At 42.9% G+C, this 17,816-nt stretch overlaps 1 protein-coding gene across 1 annotated transcript in view; it reads right to left on the bottom strand.

The window, feature by feature from the left end:
• The window catches only part of LOC110508868 (roquin-1), a 28,260-nt gene continuing 10,444 nt past the window's right edge, over positions 1-17,816 (bottom strand). Inside the window, exons 7-20 of the mRNA XM_021589737.3 lie at positions 17,634-17,766; positions 15,014-15,132; positions 14,676-14,788; positions 11,174-11,416; positions 10,860-11,071; positions 10,241-10,620; positions 9,599-9,757; positions 7,789-7,944; positions 7,121-7,334; positions 6,850-6,943; positions 5,622-5,718; positions 5,256-5,438; positions 4,724-4,824; positions 1-4,432 (exon numbers count right to left, since the gene is read on the bottom strand). Coding sequence (XP_021445412.3) covers positions 4,273-4,432; positions 4,724-4,824; positions 5,256-5,438; positions 5,622-5,718; positions 6,850-6,943; positions 7,121-7,334; positions 7,789-7,944; positions 9,599-9,757; positions 10,241-10,620; positions 10,860-11,071; positions 11,174-11,416; positions 14,676-14,788; positions 15,014-15,132; positions 17,634-17,766 — 2,364 coding nt within the window. The 3' untranslated portion in view covers positions 1-4,272. The remainder of the gene's footprint in view (positions 4,433-4,723; positions 4,825-5,255; positions 5,439-5,621; positions 5,719-6,849; positions 6,944-7,120; positions 7,335-7,788; positions 7,945-9,598; positions 9,758-10,240; positions 10,621-10,859; positions 11,072-11,173; positions 11,417-14,675; positions 14,789-15,013; positions 15,133-17,633; positions 17,767-17,816) is intronic.

Raw genomic sequence — 17,816 nt, forward strand, 5'->3', positions numbered from 1 at the left:
CAGAGTTAGCAATATCATTTAATCCTTCTCCCTCAGCATAGAATCACTGTTGTACATAAGTTATTTTTTCTTTTATTTCTCAATTTCACAGGTTAATTTCTCTCTTCAAACTTCCAGTTTGACCTAACTCTCATATCAAACAAAAATAATAAAGCAGATTGTATTATACAAAAATGCAAACCAATTTTCACACAGTGAATTCTCTTACAAAGTCATAAAATGGCGTAATAATGTCTACATCCACATTGGAGGAAGATAATTCTAAACATTCCTTAATGGAGTATAATATACATATAAAAACGTTTTTTTCTTGCTGAAATTAAACTTGTACCTTAATTTAAGAGATATATTACAAGGAAGTAATCATATAAAAAAAGCCATTGTGTTTTTCAAAAAAAAAAAAAAAGAAATTAAAATGTGAGCCCAAAACAGCAGTAACACTATTGTGATTCTGGGGAGAGTTGGCTGTGTGAAGAAGGGGTAGGCAGCAGTTTAGCTCAGAAACAAATGAAAGCAGGCGACTGACATGAACATGATCATTGCTCTTCCCAGAAACCACATCCTTGTTACTTCTCCTCGGCTATGGAATTTAAAGGGACAGCTCACTCAAATCAAAGTTAGTTGCACATTTTAGACCTCAAGTAGTTTAATGTTGATTTGAGTTTACATCCCACCCCATCTAGTGTTTATTCAGCTATATGCTTAAACCCAAAGAGTAGAAAACAATAGGCACTGAATTAGAATGCCCATCTTTGCCATTGGTTTTGGGATTGAGGCTTAGGGCTGGATCTACACAACAGATGGCATGGAATGTGAGCTCATGTTTGCCTAAATGTCAAACTGTTACCATGGTTACTCAATGGATTTTCAGTTTGACCAAGTCCCCCTAAAAGAGAGACGCAATAGTCCATAAGCCAGAATGAAGAAAATTGTATTTACACTTACTTTCCTTTTTGGTCCTTTTGGTGGTAGGTAATACAAACCGATATACAGACCTGTGTACTGAAGGTCGGGCTGATAACACTTCACTGTGGATATTTTGTATCAGATTGTGTCCAACATAGGGACAAAATCAGCAGACAACAAGTAAGTTGAAATAAAGTTTGTTCAACATTCTGACTTGTAATGGGACTGTTTGGGCATGCTGAGCCTACATGTTAGAGACGAGTGCTTAAGTATTACACTCTTGGATTCAAAAAGAGGCTAGCCTCATGTCAACATTAGACCACTGTTGAGATCTGAAAACATTGGACACAATTTGGAGTGAACTCACTCTTTAAGGGTCTTGGCTGGAGGGACCTTGATAGTATTTCCTTAAGCTTAAATAACAAATGTGGGCAAGCTAATTTTCATGACTATTCTGAAGCAAAGACAAACTGTGTGTGGATGAGAGCGATGCTGCGTTTGACAGTTTCCCTGGACAACATGATGCTTTGCCTTGTGAGGCGATACGTAGATCACCGTAAGACTTGGAAGTCAGTGATTTTTCACTCAGCAACGACAGGAACAAAAACAACTTCAAACCCAACTAGTCAATGACATTTTGCCAGAAGAAACAAGTTTTGTTATAAATATGACAAAAGGTGACTGACAGGTGAAGAGAAAAAACATGCATGCCAATTCAAATCTCTTTTCATTTGATTAGTGTGCTTCCGAATGATCTTACTGTCGGCGTGGATGGCCGAGGAGTATTCCTTGAGAAGCAAGCCTTTGACTAAATTAAAGGCTTAGCCGGCTCACCTCTTAAAAAAACAAAAACATCACATTTCTAATATTTCCACACGGTCACCCAGTACAGCACCCTTCACTTTGAAAAAAATCCATAGTGTACCTTTTCTACAATACAACCTAGCACACACACAACAAAAAACTTCAATTTTTATCATTAAAATGAGTCTTCTTTTGGAAGCATATTTCAATATAGAACTTATTTGTTTGAACACAAAAAGATTAAGTGAACACACATCAATGCACACAGAAGTCCTTCAACTGGGTAAGGATAAAGTCTGTGTTGGCAACCAGTGTACAGGGGAAAAAAGAACATTTAGCTGATTCTAAGTAGAGATCATTTAATATAAATGCTGAGCGAGTAGAAGAAGAGGTGGCACGTTAATAGTGCTTAGTATATTAATGTATGTATACATACTCATATGTATAAGTGAGTTGTTAACCTAAACAGTACAATGTATTAAAGAGCAGCCTGAGGCTTGAAGTGTGGTTGGAGAAAAACAAAAACCCTTTCCCCAACCTTAATTTATATTGCCCCCCCCCCCACACACACACCTTAAACCCAGACAAAATGTTGAACCCCCCCCCCCCCAAACTATGAACCCTGATCGTCACCTCTATCCTTAACCGTTTGAGTGTTCGATGGCCAATCATGAGGATTGTTTACAAAAGGCAGAGCGCTCCTTAACAGGCACCAACAATTTCCATGACAGGGAAAGCAAAAATAACGTAATGATAATGATGATAATAATACTATAAAACTATATTGTGAAGAATATCATGAAAGTTTGCACTAAAAGTTTTCAAATTGAAGGTTAGGAAGACTTTGGGCAGAGGCTTTTTGAGGGGCAAGGCTTTCTGGCTGCTTGCTTTAAACCTCGCCAGGTTGTGGCCCAAGATTCTGGTCTTGAATCCACTAATACACTGAATAATATGGGTCTCGATCCTGACTTGTTCTAAAATGAAGTAATAGTATGTGGTTAAAAACAAATGGAATAGAAGGAATTTTTTAAAGTAAGCTCTTAAGATAACAAAATTATTTTTTTTAAAGACAATTTGCTATTCTTTCATTGATGATTGAGACGCACAAACCATTGAAATTATTGTTTGGCAGACTACAGCCACCCTCTACATGTATTAAGAGAAAGATGAGTTATTTTTTGCATATTAATCCATTTCTCACTTCCCCTCCAATAACGGACCAGCGTTCAGGTAGGTTACAGCCCCTTAACTGCGATTTATGTGAGCGAGAGAAAAAAAAACAAGGGAAAGTAACTTCATAGAAGTTAAAGAGAACCAATGACAAGATAATCCCAATGGGGAGGTCTTCTGATTACCAGATGAGTTCTGAGGAAGATAAAAACTATCACCCCATATGATTCCATTCACACATCAATTCATCTTGCACCGAGGAAAATGTTCCTACAATGTGAAAATGCATGTTATCTACAACTGTGTTAACTTAACACTTATTACACTCCCTTGAGAGTGCATTTTCCACACTGCAGGTTTGATTGAATTCCAGCCCCCCAGTACAACAGACATTTCCACGGCCAGCAGCAAGTCACACCACATCCCACGAGAAGCACAAAGTAGGTTCCCTTATAGAAAACATGAGGAAAGCTCATTATCAAAAAGATTCATTTTGCAATCTTTAAAACAGAATGCTTTGGTTAATAATATACTGCTTTTCAAGTATGAAACAGATATGATGTATTCATAAAATGCACTAATAAAATCAGACTTCTCATGAGGTCTCATGTGGCTTGAAGCGGCCTAGTCTCGTTTGGTTCTGAAGGTTGGCTGAACATTTTCACTCTCCCTTTCCCTGGCCTCCCTCATCTGGTCGACCACGTTTTACGATTCTGGGGGTGGTGTATTCCTGAACCCTAGCGGTTACAACACTTATATTACTGAACGTGAACGGAACAGTTACTACACTGACTAAATGTTGGTTATAATTGCCTTCGTAAGCTGTCAAAGGTATCGGAAACTATCAACAACTGTCATATCAGGCTATAATGGATTATAACAGATACTTATGTGATGCGTACGACCGCTGACATAACTGTCGTGAACACCAAGACTTATGATACCATTATGTAGTACATATGAGCATAAGTTGATTTAGTATTTGGGGTCTTAAAAGTCCCTGCAAGCTGCTTACCCTTAATGTGCCTCGTAATGGGAACAAAGATACAGAGGGGAGAATTGAGAAATACTCCACCGATCGATCTACAATGGGTCTTGATATGTGATGTCTATGTAGGGGGATAGGCCTCTGAACAATTATCATCATCATCATCATCATCATCTGCTTTTCCATTACTTTGAGAGGCTTGTTTTATAGTCCCAGTTAGAGAAAAGAAAACAAAAAAATAAACGTTATCAAATGCCCTGGTTTCCAGGCAATGAAAGTAAAAAGAAGAAGCTCATTCACAGAACAAAAAAAGAAAGAAAAACTCCTATCACAGCAGATACTGCTCATCTTCTGTCTGTATGTTTTACACCACAGTGTCTGAGTAGGTGTTGTGTGTGTGTGGTCTAGGAGCAGGAATGGACCATACCATTCTTCTGCAGCTCTGAGACCCCGGGCCCCGGCTCAGAACACAGGCTGAGCGAAGACGCTTTATTGGTCAGTGACAACATGGCTCCGCCCACACCACCGTCCTGACCTAGACCGCTGGAGCCATTAGATACCTCACTACACACACCGAGAGAGAGCAAGCGGAGAGAGAGCGAGAGCGAGGAAAGAGAGCGAGGAAAGAGAGGGCGAGAGCGAGGAAAGGGAGGGCGAGGAGAGAGAGGGGGCGAGAGCGAGGAGAGAGAGGGGGCGAGAGCGAGGAGAGAGAGGGGGCGAGAGCGAGGAGAGAGGGCGAGGAGAGAGCAAAGAGAGCGAGGAGAGAGTGTGACAGAGAGAGGGGTTACGATCATAAGATCATTCCATGTACAATGACGTGGTGTCCTGCTGAGGTGTGTGCATGTGTCCACTCACCCGAGGGCCAGAGCAATCTCCTCCAGCTGGGTCTTGTGGTCCTGCTGGCCATTCTGTGCAGCCTTCATCTTGTACTGGACTTCATGAGCCACCTGACTGTCCTGTAGAGACCATATCAATACACTGTCAGCTCACAGTGGCACGCCTGTCTGTGCCTGCCCGTCCGCTCGCCCATTTCTGTCCATGCCCGCCCATACACCAGTTTGTCCGTGCCCTCCCGCCCGTACGCCTGTTTGTCCGTGCCCTCCCGCCCGTAACCCTGTTTGTCCGTGCCCTCCCGCCCGTACCCCTGTTTGTCCGTGCCCGCCCTTCGCCTGTCCGCCCGCCAGTACTACACACCTGATTCAAATCAAAGACAGATGATGAGTTGAGTCAGGTGAGTAGTGCTAGGGCAAAAACCAAAATGTGCACCCTTTGGGCTCCCCAGGACCAGGATTGAGAACCACTGCTATAGGGCGCTGTGAGCAGAGCAGAATAATTCCCTTTGTAACAGGCAGACAAACTACAGTTCTCCCCTCCATCTCTCCCGCACCATGTCTATCCGGCGGGTCCTCTTGCCAATCTCCCTCTCAACCTGGTGCAGCTCCATGCTGAGCTGCTCGCTAGACACCAAGGCAGCATTGCTGGAAACCCCCACTGGACCGGGCCACTTCCCCTGCTGGCCCTGGTTCTGACATGGTTGGGAGGGCTGGGCCGCCAGGGCACTGACCTCCCTCTGAGGATGGGGAAGAGGAAGTTCAGGGTTAATCAGGTCAGTCTTCTCCCAACGAATAACCCCTTCTCTACCATTAGTCACACGCTTGGTTGCCCCCACACCAATTTTTTTTTTGCCTTAATTGTTTTCAATTCAAAAAGTTGTGTTTGTCCCATATCTGTGTGTGTGTGTGAGAAAACCCACCTCCATGCCGTGGGTATGGGTCTGTTGGGTGATCTGCTGGTTGACCTGTTGGAGCTCAATCTTCAGATGCTCTCTGTCCTGAGCTGGCATAGACAGCCTGGGAGAGAGGAGAAGAGACCCAAGCCATCAGTTACTGATACATAACGCATTAACTTCTTCGATATAGGGGGCGCTCTTTTAATTTTTGGATAAAAAAACGTTCCCATTTTAAACAAGATATTTTGTCACGAAAAGATGCTCGACTATGCATATAATTGACAGCTTTGGAAAGAAAACACTCTGACATTTCCAAAACTGATATTATTAAGATATTATCTGTGAGTGCCACAGAACTGATGCTACAGGCGAAACCAAGATGAAATTTAAAACCGGAAATGCCCCAGATTTTGAATGCGCTGTGTTCCAATGTCTCCTTATATGGCTGTGAATGCGCAAGGAATGAGCCTACACTTTCTGTCGTTTCCCCAAGGTGTCTGCAGCATTGTGACGTATTTGTAGGCATATCATTGGAAGATTGACCATAAGAGACTACATTTACCAGGTGCTCGCTTGGTGTCCTCCGTTGCAATTATTGCGTAATCTCCAGCTGCGTGCATTTTTCCATTTGCTTCAGAGGAGAAACTCAACTGCCACGAATGACTTATCATCGAATAGATATGTGAAAAACACCTTGAGGATTGATTCTAAACAACGTTTGCCATGTTTCTGTCGATATTATGGAGTTAATTTGGAAAAAAGTTTGTCGTTGTAATGACTGAATTTTCTGGGTTTTTTCTTAGCCAAACGTGATGAACAAAACGGAGCGATTTCTCCTACACAAATAATATTTTGGGAAAAACTGAACATTTGCTATCTAACTGAGAGTCTCCTCATTGAAAACATCCGAAGTTCTTCAAAGGTAAATTATTTTATTTGAATGCTTTTCTTGTTTTTGTGAAAATGTTGCCTGCTGAATGCTAGGCTTAATGCTATGCTAGCTATCAATAAAATGCTTGTGTAGCCATGGTTGAAAAGCATATTTTGAAAATCTGAGATGACAGTGTTGTTAACAAAAGGCTAAGCTTGTGAGCCAATATATTTATTTCATTTCATTTGCGATTTTCATGAATAGTTAACGTTGCGTTATGCTAATGAGCTTGAGGCTATGATTACGCTCCCGGATACGGGATTGCTCGACGCAAGAAGTTAATAGATGGATGGATGCAATGATGAGTGTGTTTGGTCGTACTTTTCACTGAAGTGTCCCTGAGAGGAGAAGCCAGTCTGGTGGGAGGGGTAGGAGGCGCCGCCCCAGCCTCCGTGGTGCCCATAGGAGAACTCCGCTGTGGGCGGACAACGACAAGTTAAATCGTATGTCTTAAACACGGTTTCGACTTGGTCATATTCATTTGTCCAATATGCTCATTTACTAAAGTCTTCTGTTGCGACCTCTAATGAGCTCAACCCAGATGACAGATTGATCAAAGTAAAGTTGTAAGTAAGTTGGTTGGTCTCCCTACCGGCCATGTGCTTGGGTCCCTGGGCGGAGGCCATGGCCTGCACGGGGCCTGTCGTCTGGTAGCCTGTCTTGGAGGTGCGTGAGATGGCCCCGAAGCGCGACACGGTGGGCTGGGGGCCGAAGGGGATGATGGGGTCGTCGTCTTTGACCTCCGCCCCCCGCCTGGCCTGGACCTCCATGGAGGGCTCCCCCCGTAGACCTTTACCATCCACATTCTAGAGAGGCAGAATTTAGAAGTGTCATTTAGCAGGCCTCTAATTTAGTCAGTAAGAGTAGCAGGCCCTCAATTTAACAATAATTTAACAGTCATTCTACAGATAGATGGGGGAGAAAAATAAAAGGTATGGATGTGTGGGTGAGATTGTGGGGGGGACATTTAGCAGACATTCATCCAGAGTGAAATACAATAATGACAGATGCTCTCACGCAGAGTGAATCAGAAAAACGAATAGGGGTGAAAGAGGGGGTGGGAAGAAGGTGGAGGAGGAAAAAAGAAAGATGACAGGAAGAGAGAAAGAATGAGAAGAAAAAGGGATGGTAGAAGGGCCGAATGAAAGCTAAAATCCTCCTAATCAAGCACATTTTCAACATTGTTCCTGTGATAACTGAGCCAGTAATACTTTCAGAAACTCACTAAGACGCACCGCCACTATTCCAGCTGTCACTCACCATCATCTCCATGGCGCCGGGCGTCATGATGTCTTTGGGCTTGGCGTCCTTGGTGACAATATAGGAGCCGATAGTGTCACAGGACCAGGGAGAATACTGGCCGGCGTAGTCCGGCTCCCTGCACTTCCCAAAGGCTTTGGAGCTTTCCTCCCCATACTATGGAGGCAGACACAGGTGTGTTAGTAAGTTACTCGTGCTAACAACACTGTACAGCAAGGCTCACAACACTGTACAGCAAGGCTCACAACACTGTACAGCAAGGCTCACAACACTGTACAGCAAGGCTCACAACACTGTACAGCAAGGCTCACAACACTGTACAGCAAGGCTCACAACACTGTACAGCAACGCTCACAACACTGTACAGCAACGCTAACTTGGAAACATAACTTGAACGTGCTAAAAGGCATTTTAGAAAAGTGCCATACAGGGCAGAATAATATAAAATAGTATATAAGTTGTGAAACAGGGTCGTCGCTAGATAAATTAATGTCATAGCTAAAACAGCATCAAAAGCCCTGTTTTGTAAATGTTATAAAGTTATAGTTTCACTTCCCAATTAGATAATGTCATGACATTAATCCTCCCAGTTGGGAGTTTGGAAGGCTTACACTTGTCAACAGTAACAGTTTGTTTTTGGTCTGTACCACACAGAGCTCTGACTCCTTAATGTAGGGGTTCTCAAACTTTTTGGGTTCAAGATCTGGGTTGCAGTTCAAGATCATTTCCAAAAAATCTATAAATGTTTTCATTAGATATTTTTTGTTGTTGCAGCTTTAAAGCTTAAATTACAGTGTATTTATGTAAACTAGTTTTGGTAAAATAGGTTAGAATGGAAAAAGTGATAATTGGTGGAGTACTGTGGATACCAATATCCCTGGTAGCCTCCCAGGCCCATGTTGCCCAGGGTTAAGAACATAGATTGTTGATTCATAATATTACATTGTATTACACACTTTAAACACATTCCACGGATTTCTTGGCCAAATGTCACTTAATATGTTGTTAGTGATATAGTATATTTTTCAGATCTTGCCGCATTAAGTTATGTAACCCCGGTTCTCTGAAGGAAATGAAGATACCCACAAAAGAGGGCGTCGCACAGTGAGGTCATTGGTTGAAGCCTTAATCAAATCATTCCCAACAGGCCAATCAGAGGTTCGTGGGTATACACCCTGCGTGTCTATATAACACTCTGCACTGCTCTGGTTTCCTCATTCTAAGCCACTTCACACGTCTATTTGGTTACCATCTGGTTACTAGCCCGTTAAGCAGCTTTCTCAACTTAACTGTTCCTCTCTGTGTGGGTTACCAGCCCACGATGGAGCATTGAGTCTTATTTAGTATTTTCAGGAATTCTGTTAACATCAGCTATACTTTATCGAGTGAAGTTACCTCCGTTTGTTAGCAGCGCCTTTTGTCGTCGGCTAGCTACAGTACACCTGTTGCCTGGCCTACACACAATAGCAGGTTCCCACAAATCTTTGCTACTTCTACCCAGGGTCTCTAGCTTTTTGTCAGTGCCTACCATGTTTTAGCTAGCAACCTCTGGGCTAAACTGCCATTTGGTTTGTTTGGCTAGCACCAACGGTGCTGTTTCTTCAGTGTGTTACCCTCCATTGAAGCACCATCCCTTTAACATTCCCCCATAGAAGACAACCCAGCCGTGAGTTCTACCTCGAGTTAGTTGGTTTACACACCGTCCCATAGTGAGATGTCGAACCGATTCGACTGAAAGAGAACCCACTTTGAGAACCCCTGTTTTAATGTGTTGACCCTGAGTGACCTAAGTTGTGTGTGTTGGTCTTACCTCTGGGGGGTAGTCACTAGGAAAGGCATGGGGAAGGGTGGGGGAGGCAGCAAAGGGTGGCGGGGAGATGACCTTCCGCTCTTCTAGTTGGGCCATCAGCTCCTTGCGGCGATGGTGCAGGTAGTCCAGGCTGGGCTGGGAGGAGCGTCTGTACTGCTCCTAAATAACACACCACAGGACACAGTTTATCAGACGTGTTGAGGGGTATATGGGGTGTAGTGGGTGTTGAGAGGTGTAATACTCAGTATTTCCATAATGACACTAAACTACCTGCATCTTTATGATTAGTACCACGCATATAAAAATGCATACTATCATTAAAACGATTAAATATTTCTGACTTCTGGTCAACTAAAGAGACAAGTGTAAATCTCAAGGAAGCTGCAGCTCACAAGACAATAACTACATAGTAGTCAGTCAGTGTATATGTTCACCAACGGTCACCAGCCTCCACCCTGGAGGGTTACAGGGTGCGCTAGCTGTTTCCCAGTGCTAACACACCCTGATTCAACTGCTCATCAAGACTTTACACAGGTTGAATAGGGTTATACTGTTGGCCTGAACCAAATGTCTATATACCTGGGTTGCTGACCACGGACGTACACAGAGAAATATGACAGATTGTGGAGAAACCAAACTCACCCTGACGTTGGACCTCATCGATTGAGGCTGGGCCCCAGTTGGGTAGTACCCCTCTGGGGGGTACCTCCCCCTGGCCGCCTGCTCCTGTTGGTAGTGGTGGTTAGGGGGCATGTCCAGGGGAGCAGGGCTCATCCGGACCATGTCGTCCCTCTGCGAGGGGTATGGCTGGGGGCCAGGGTAAGGGCCGTGGCGGCCCCGGGTGTCATAGTGGGGAAGGTAGGAGTAGGGGGTGCCGGAGTGGGGAGCTGGGTAAGGGCGCTCGGGAGGGCCATAGCCGGGATAGGGGTCCTGGTAGGGGGGTCCAGCGGGCTCGCTGGGGGTAGGGAGGTTTCGGATGTAGCGCTGGGTGGAGTACTGGGGGGGCTGCTGGTAGGGGTATCCTGGAGGACAGAGGGGGACACATGGACATGTTGATTTTCTTTACACGTTTTAGGTTCATATTGGTAATTCAGCAAAATCATAGGTTTAAAACACATTTTCTATTGACAGAGCTGAAATCAGTTGCTGGGAAATAATAAAACTGAAAATGTTTGCCATCAAATAAAATAAATGAAGTACATTACAGAAAACAAACAACCATTTGAACAACATAAAACTTTTCATCAACGTTCAGCCTCACCTTGGGGGTACTGCGAAGGCTCGTACTGGGAGGCGGAAGGCAGTGGGTGTGAGTCGGAGTAGTACATGTCAGGCAGCTGCTGGGGGTACATCTGAGGCCCCCGGGGCATCACACCTACGGGCATCTGTTTGGGCATGGGGTCGCCTGACCCCCTGGGGTGGCCCATGGCAAGGGGAGGCTGAAGGAACCCTTGTTTGGGCCCTGAATCCAGACTGAGGGAAGAAAAACAGAGCTCTGAATAATGCTACAATAAGTTTTTGCATCAATGTAAAAAGAAAAGTGCCAGATTTTATAGCTAAAACAAACCCACTTACGAGTCAGGGGGCGATCCCGGGGAGCTGCTGCTCCCGCCGTCTATCTTGGGCTTGCACAACAGGTCGTAGGTCACGGCGTCCGTGCCGCGGGTGATGAGCTGGGGCATGGGGTGTCCAGCTGAGCCGTTGGTAAGGGGCGAGGTGTTCCGGGTCACCCCCATGTCCAGAGGGAGACAGTCATCCGACAGCAGGCCGGAGGAGCCAGGGAGGCGAGCTGCCAAACGCTTGTTCATCTTACGGTACCTACGAACATAAAATACAGTTATCCTTGTGACCTGGGTGGCCTGCTATAAACATAAAATACAGTTATCCTTGTGACCTGGGTGGCCTGCTATAAACATAAAATACAGTTATCCTTGTGGCCTGCTATAAACATAAAATACAGTTATCCTTGTGACCTGGGTGGCCTGCTATAAACATAAAATACAGTTATCCTTGTGACCTGGGAGGCCTGCTATAAACATAAAATACAGTTATCCTTGTGACCTGGGAGGCCTGCTATAAACATAAAATACAGTTATCCTTGTGACCTGGGAGGCCTGCTATAAACATAAAACACAGTAGTTATATAATGGCTATAAAAACAGAAAAGTCATCCTACTGTAGATTAAAAATAGTTGAATCTACACCAACGGAATAGGTTTTAAAACAGTGGCCTACTAAGTAATAACTCCAGAGACATACTAAGAATGAGGTTATCTGAGCAAAATACAATTTGGGTACATTGATGCAAATGGGAGAGAGAGCAGAGTTTGTGCCATTTTTTATTTATTTATTTAACTTAACTAGGCAATTCAGTTAAGAACAAATTCTTATTTTCAATGACGGCCTACCAAAAGGCAAAAGGTCCCCTGCGGGAACGGGGGCCTGGGATTATTTTTAAATTATTTTTAAATTATTTTTAAATACAATATAAATAGGACAAAACACACACGACAACAAGAGAGACAACACTACACAAAGAGAGACCTAAGATGGCAACATAGCAAGGCAGCAACACAACATGGAACCAGCACAAAACATGGTACAAACATTATTGGGCACAGACAACAGTACAAAGGGCAAGAAGGTAGAGTCAACAATACATCACACAAAGCAGCCACAAGTGTCAGTAAGAGTGTTCATGACTGAGACTTTATTTCAATTCAAAGAGTGCTGGTTGTGAGATGTGGATATTTATATAATAAAATAATTTATACTGAACAAAAATATAAATGCAACATTGAACAACTTCAAATATTTTAGAGTTACATTTCATAGAAGGAAATCAGTCATTGAAATAAATTACTTAGGCCCTAATCTATGGATTTCCCATGACTGGGAGGGCATAGGCCCACCTACTGGGGAGCTAGGCCCAGCCAACCAGAATTAGTTTTCCCCTACAAAAGGGCTTTATTATAGACAGAAATATTCCTCAGCATCCCCCCCTCCACCTCCTCAGATGACCCCGCAGGTGAAGAAGCAGGATGTGGAGGTCCTGGGTTGGTATGGTTACACCGTGGTCTGTTTGGATGTCTTGCCAAATTCTCTAAAACAATGTTGGAGGTGGCTTATGGTAGAGAAATTAACATTCAATTCTCTAGCAACAGCTCTGTAGAACATTCCTCCAGTCAGCATGCCAATTGCAGGCTCCATCAACTTGAGACATCTGTGGCATTATGTTGTGTGACAGAAATGCACATTTTAGAGTGGCTTTTTATTGTCCCCAGCACAAGTTGCACCTGTGTAATGACCATGACATTTAATCAGCTTCTTGATATTCCACACCTGTCAGGTGGATGGATTATCTTTGCAAAGGAGAAATGCCAGGATGTAAACACATTTTTGCAAAAAAATTCACCGGGGCCTCCCACTTCTCTTTCTATTCTGGTTAGAGCCAGTTTGCGCAGTTCTGTGAAGGGAGTAGTACACAGCGTTGTAAGAGATCTTCAGTTTCTTGGCAATTTCTCGCATGGAATAGCCTTCATTTCTCAGAACAAGAATAGACTGATGAGTTTCAGAAGAAAGTTCTTTGTTTCTGGACATTTTGAGCCTGTAATCGAACCCACAAATGCTGATGCTCCAGATACTCAACTAGTCTAAAGAGAGCCAGTTGGATTGCTTCTTTAATGAGCAGAACAGTTTTCAGCTGTACTAACATAATTGCAAAAGGGTTTTCTAATGATCAATTAGCTTTTTTATATGATAACACAACGTGGAACACAGGAGTGATGGTTGCTGATAATGGGCCTCTGTACACCTATGCAGATATTCCATAAGAATCAGCCATTTCCAGCAACAATAGTCATTTGCAACATTAACAATGTCTACACTGTAGTTCTGATACATTTGATGTTATTTTAATAACCTGTTAGGGCAAGGTGAGACGTCTGCATCTCACATAGCCTACAGGAAATGGAAATGCGCAACGCCAAATGCTAATAGTACTCGCTAAAACTCAAACTTTCATTAAAACACACATGCAGGGTACTCAATTAAAGCTGCACTCGTTGTGAATCTAGCCAACATGTCAGATTCTTAAAATGCTTTTTGGCGAAAGCATGAGAAGCTATTATCTGATAGCATGCACCCCCCGCAATACCGGAAAAAGACGTAAACAAAGGAATTAGCGTAGCCGGCGCTACACAAAACTCAGGAATAAAATATAAAACATTCATTACCTTTGACGAGCTTCTTTGTTGGCACTCCTATATGTCCCATAAACATCACAATTGGGTCTTTTTTTCGATTAAATCCGTCAAAGTATACCCAAAATGTCCATTTATGAAGCGAGTCTGATCCAGGAAAAAGCAGCTTTACAAAACGCTACGTCATTTTTTTAAATTAAAAAAGTTGCCGATAAACTTTGACAAAACACTTCAAACTACTTTTGTAAGCCAACTTTAGGTATTAGTACACGTTAATAATCGATCAAATTGATCACGGGGCGATCTGTATTCAATAGCAGCAGTTCTTGAAATGAAGCTCCGTTTTCTCTCTCTCAAAAGTTCAAGATGTGTACTTGATGACAGGAAGGGCCTATTTCTCATCTGACCAAGGATTAACTTCAAAGCAAATGACAGTACTGGCGACATCGTGTGGAAGCTGTAGGCATTGCAACCTCCTCGCTATCTATTTTCCCCTGCCATAGACAATACAGGCAACTGGCGCAAGGATTATTTTTTATTTTTTTGTGAACAGTTTTCCTTGGGGTTTTGCTTGCTCCTCACTCTCTGTTATAGTCACAGACATGAATTAACTAGTTCTATAAACTTCAGAGTGTTTTCTATCCACACATACTAATCATATGCATGTGCTATATTCCTGGCATGAGTAGCAGGACGTTGAAATTTTGCGCGATTTTTTACAAAATGTTGAAAAAAAAGTCCAGAGCTTTAAGATTAATGGACAAAATGTGCTTTTCTTTCAAAGACAAGGACATTTCTAAGTGACCTCAAACTTTTGAACGGTAGTGTATATATATATATAATATATATTTCTGAAGATGGAGGGGGGGACTTACTTCTCCAGCTCCTCCTGAGAGTGGGCGAAGGTACAGCTGGCTCCTCGGGGACAGCCCCCCTTCTGCTTCATGTCCCGACACATGTACGTCTTGTATTTACTGTGCTGGGGAGGCTAGAGAGACAGAAAAACATTTCCAATAGAATAATAGTGTCATTTTTAAGTTCAACTTTCCAAATATCTGGAACAGTATTCATAAAACGTCTCAAAGTAGGAGTGCTGGTCCAGGAACAGTTTAGCCTTTTATTTAGATCATAATTAATAAGGTTACATGGACGATAGGACGCAGTATGAATATGGGCCTGGATCAGTGACAATGAGCCAGAGTGAGAGACGGACCTGTTGTGGGTCGGCTCCCTTCTTGCTGTGGTTCTGGATGAAGTCCACCAGGCCGTGGACCACCGTCTTCACCGCCACCAGACCCTTCTCCAGCTGCTCCCACGTGGGAGGGGGGGCGTCTAGAGAGCCAGAGGGTAGGGGAGATATGAGTAAATACTTGACATGAAGGAGTATAAAACACATTCTAATAGTGATGCTGATAACTTGGACATCTGGGCACGCAAAGTACCAAACCAAACAAAGTCTTCACGCCCTCTCTTTCATATATAGGCTATTGCTTCAAGGGCTCTTAAAGGCCCAGTGCAGTCAAAAACTGGATTTTATTTTATTTACAGTACTGTTATATACAGTACTTGTCAAAAGTTGACACACCTACTCATTTCAAGGTTTTTCTTAATATTTTACTATTTTCTACATTGTAGAATAATAGTGAAGACATCAAAACTATGAAATAACACATAGAATCATGTAGTAACCAAAAAAGGATTAAACAAATCAAAATATATTTTATATTTGAGATTCTTCAAAGTAGTCACCCTTTGCTTTGATGACAGCTTTACACACTCTTGGCATTCTCTCAACCAGCTTCTCTCAATCAACTTCTTTCCTTTTCAATACGTTTTAGCCAATCAGTTGTGTTGTGACAAGGTAGGGGTGGTATACAGAAGATAGCCCTATTTGGTAAAAGACCAAGTCCATATTATGGCAAGAACAACTCAAATAAGCAAAGAGAAACAACAGCCCATCATTACTTTAAGACATGAAGGTCAGTCAATGCGGAAAATGTTAAGAACTTTGAAAGTGCCGTCTCAAAAACCATCAAGCGCTATGATGAAACTGGCTCTCATGAGGACCGCCACAGGAAAGGAAGACCCAGAGTTACCCCTGTTGCAGAGGATAAGTTCAGTAGTTATCAGCCTCAGAAATTAGAGCCCAAATAAATTATTTACATAGTTCAAGTAACAGACAAATCTTAACATCAACTGTTCAGAGGAGACTGCGTGAATCAGGCCTTCATGGTCGAGCTGCTGCAAAGAAACCACTACTAAAGGACACCAATAAGAAGAGACTTGCTTGGGCCAAGAAACATGAGCAATGGACATTAGACCGGTGGAAATCAGGAGGAGGTGCTTTGCTGGTGACACTGTCTGTGATTTATTTAGAATTCAAGGCACACTTAACCAGCATAGCTACCACAGCTATCTGCAGCGATACACCATCCCATCTGGTTTGGGCTTAGTGGGACTATCATTTGTTTTTAAACAGGACAATGACCCAACACCTCCAGGCTTCATAAGGGCTATTTGACCATGAAGGAGAGTGATGGAGTGCTGTATCAGATGACCTGGCCTCCACAATCACTCAACCTCAACCCAATTGAGATGGTTGGGATGAGTTGGACCGCAGAGTGACGGAAAAGCAACCAACAAGTGCTCAGCATATGTGGGAACTTCTTCAAGACTTTTGGAAAAACATTCCAGGTGAAGCTGGTTGAGAGAATGCCAAGAGTGTGCAAAGTTGTCATCAAGTCAAAGGGTGGCTACTTTGAAGAATCTCAAATACAAAATATATTTAGATTTGTTTAACACTTTTTTGGTTAGTACATGATTCCATATGTGTTATTTCATAGTTTTGATGTCTTCACTGTTATTATACAATGTAGAAAATAGTAAAAATAAAGCAAAATCCTTGAATGAGTAGGTGTGTCAAAACTTTTGACTGGTACTGTGTGTGTGTGTGTAATAACACTGTGAAAAATTATGATAATGCCCTTTTAGTGTAAGAGTGGTTTGGTGGCATGGTGTCTAGGCCTGCCGAGTGACATCACCAGGCAGTAAATTATTTAATAGACCAATAAGAAAGAGAGTTCCAAAACCTCTCTGTCAATAACATGTCATTCTCAATTCCCGTCCCCACGTAGACCACTCCCAGACAGTGCTAGCAAAATTCTTGCTAGAAAAATGTATCTTTGCTAAGAATATATTTTTTTTTAAACTATTATAATTTAAAACAACCACAGTAAGGTACTTAATTGTTACCCAGAAATTATTTGATATTGAGATAGAAAATGGCCGCATTAAACCTTTAAACAAAAGTGCTTAAATTAAATGGTCCAATACTGAAAGATTGTAACGACATATAGGCCAAAATCCAAGGGTGAGAAGAGTCTTAAGGGCCAGTGAGTCATGCCTATTTGAATCAGTCTGTTAACTTCTTCTTGACCACATCCACGTGAGCGCAGCTATAACAAACACACCCAACCTGTTCTACACTGATTGATTGATTCTTGACCACTTAACTAGTGGAAAGTACTGGGCAGCATTTCATTCCAGAAAGTTAGGGAAAGCTCCCTCTTCCCTCTGCCTGTGTTGCCTGCCCTTCACTGATCTGATGGGGCTGAAAAGGGGAAAGCAATAGTTCCTGGTACTGCTTTCATCCATTTTAGCCCTATCAGTTCCATAATGGGGACAAGAGAAAAAGAGAGGTTGAGGGAGGTGGCAACACGAGGGAATGGAATACAACCCCAGTATGTCTGGTCTGAATTCTATTTTCAGTTGTATTCATTGTTGAAGTTAGAATAAGAATGTAGGTGTTGAGTGTGCGTGTCTGTCTCTCTCACCGGGGCTAGGGTCGATGTTGGCCAGTAGTTCCAGATGTGGTCGGAGCTGATTAAGGTTGGCGGGGTCGCCCGTCCTCTGCAAGGCGATGGTCAGCTCCTGAACGCTCTGGGCAAACGATGCTGGCGTTTGCAACTGGAGGGAAACAGGATGTGAAAATATTTACTTAAATCCTGAGTGCCTGA

Source organism: Oncorhynchus mykiss, chromosome 28 (genome assembly GCF_057628025.1).
Source record: "Oncorhynchus mykiss isolate SJ-2025 chromosome 28, ASM5762802v1, whole genome shotgun sequence".
Lineage (NCBI taxonomy): Eukaryota > Metazoa > Chordata > Actinopteri > Salmoniformes > Salmonidae > Oncorhynchus > Oncorhynchus mykiss.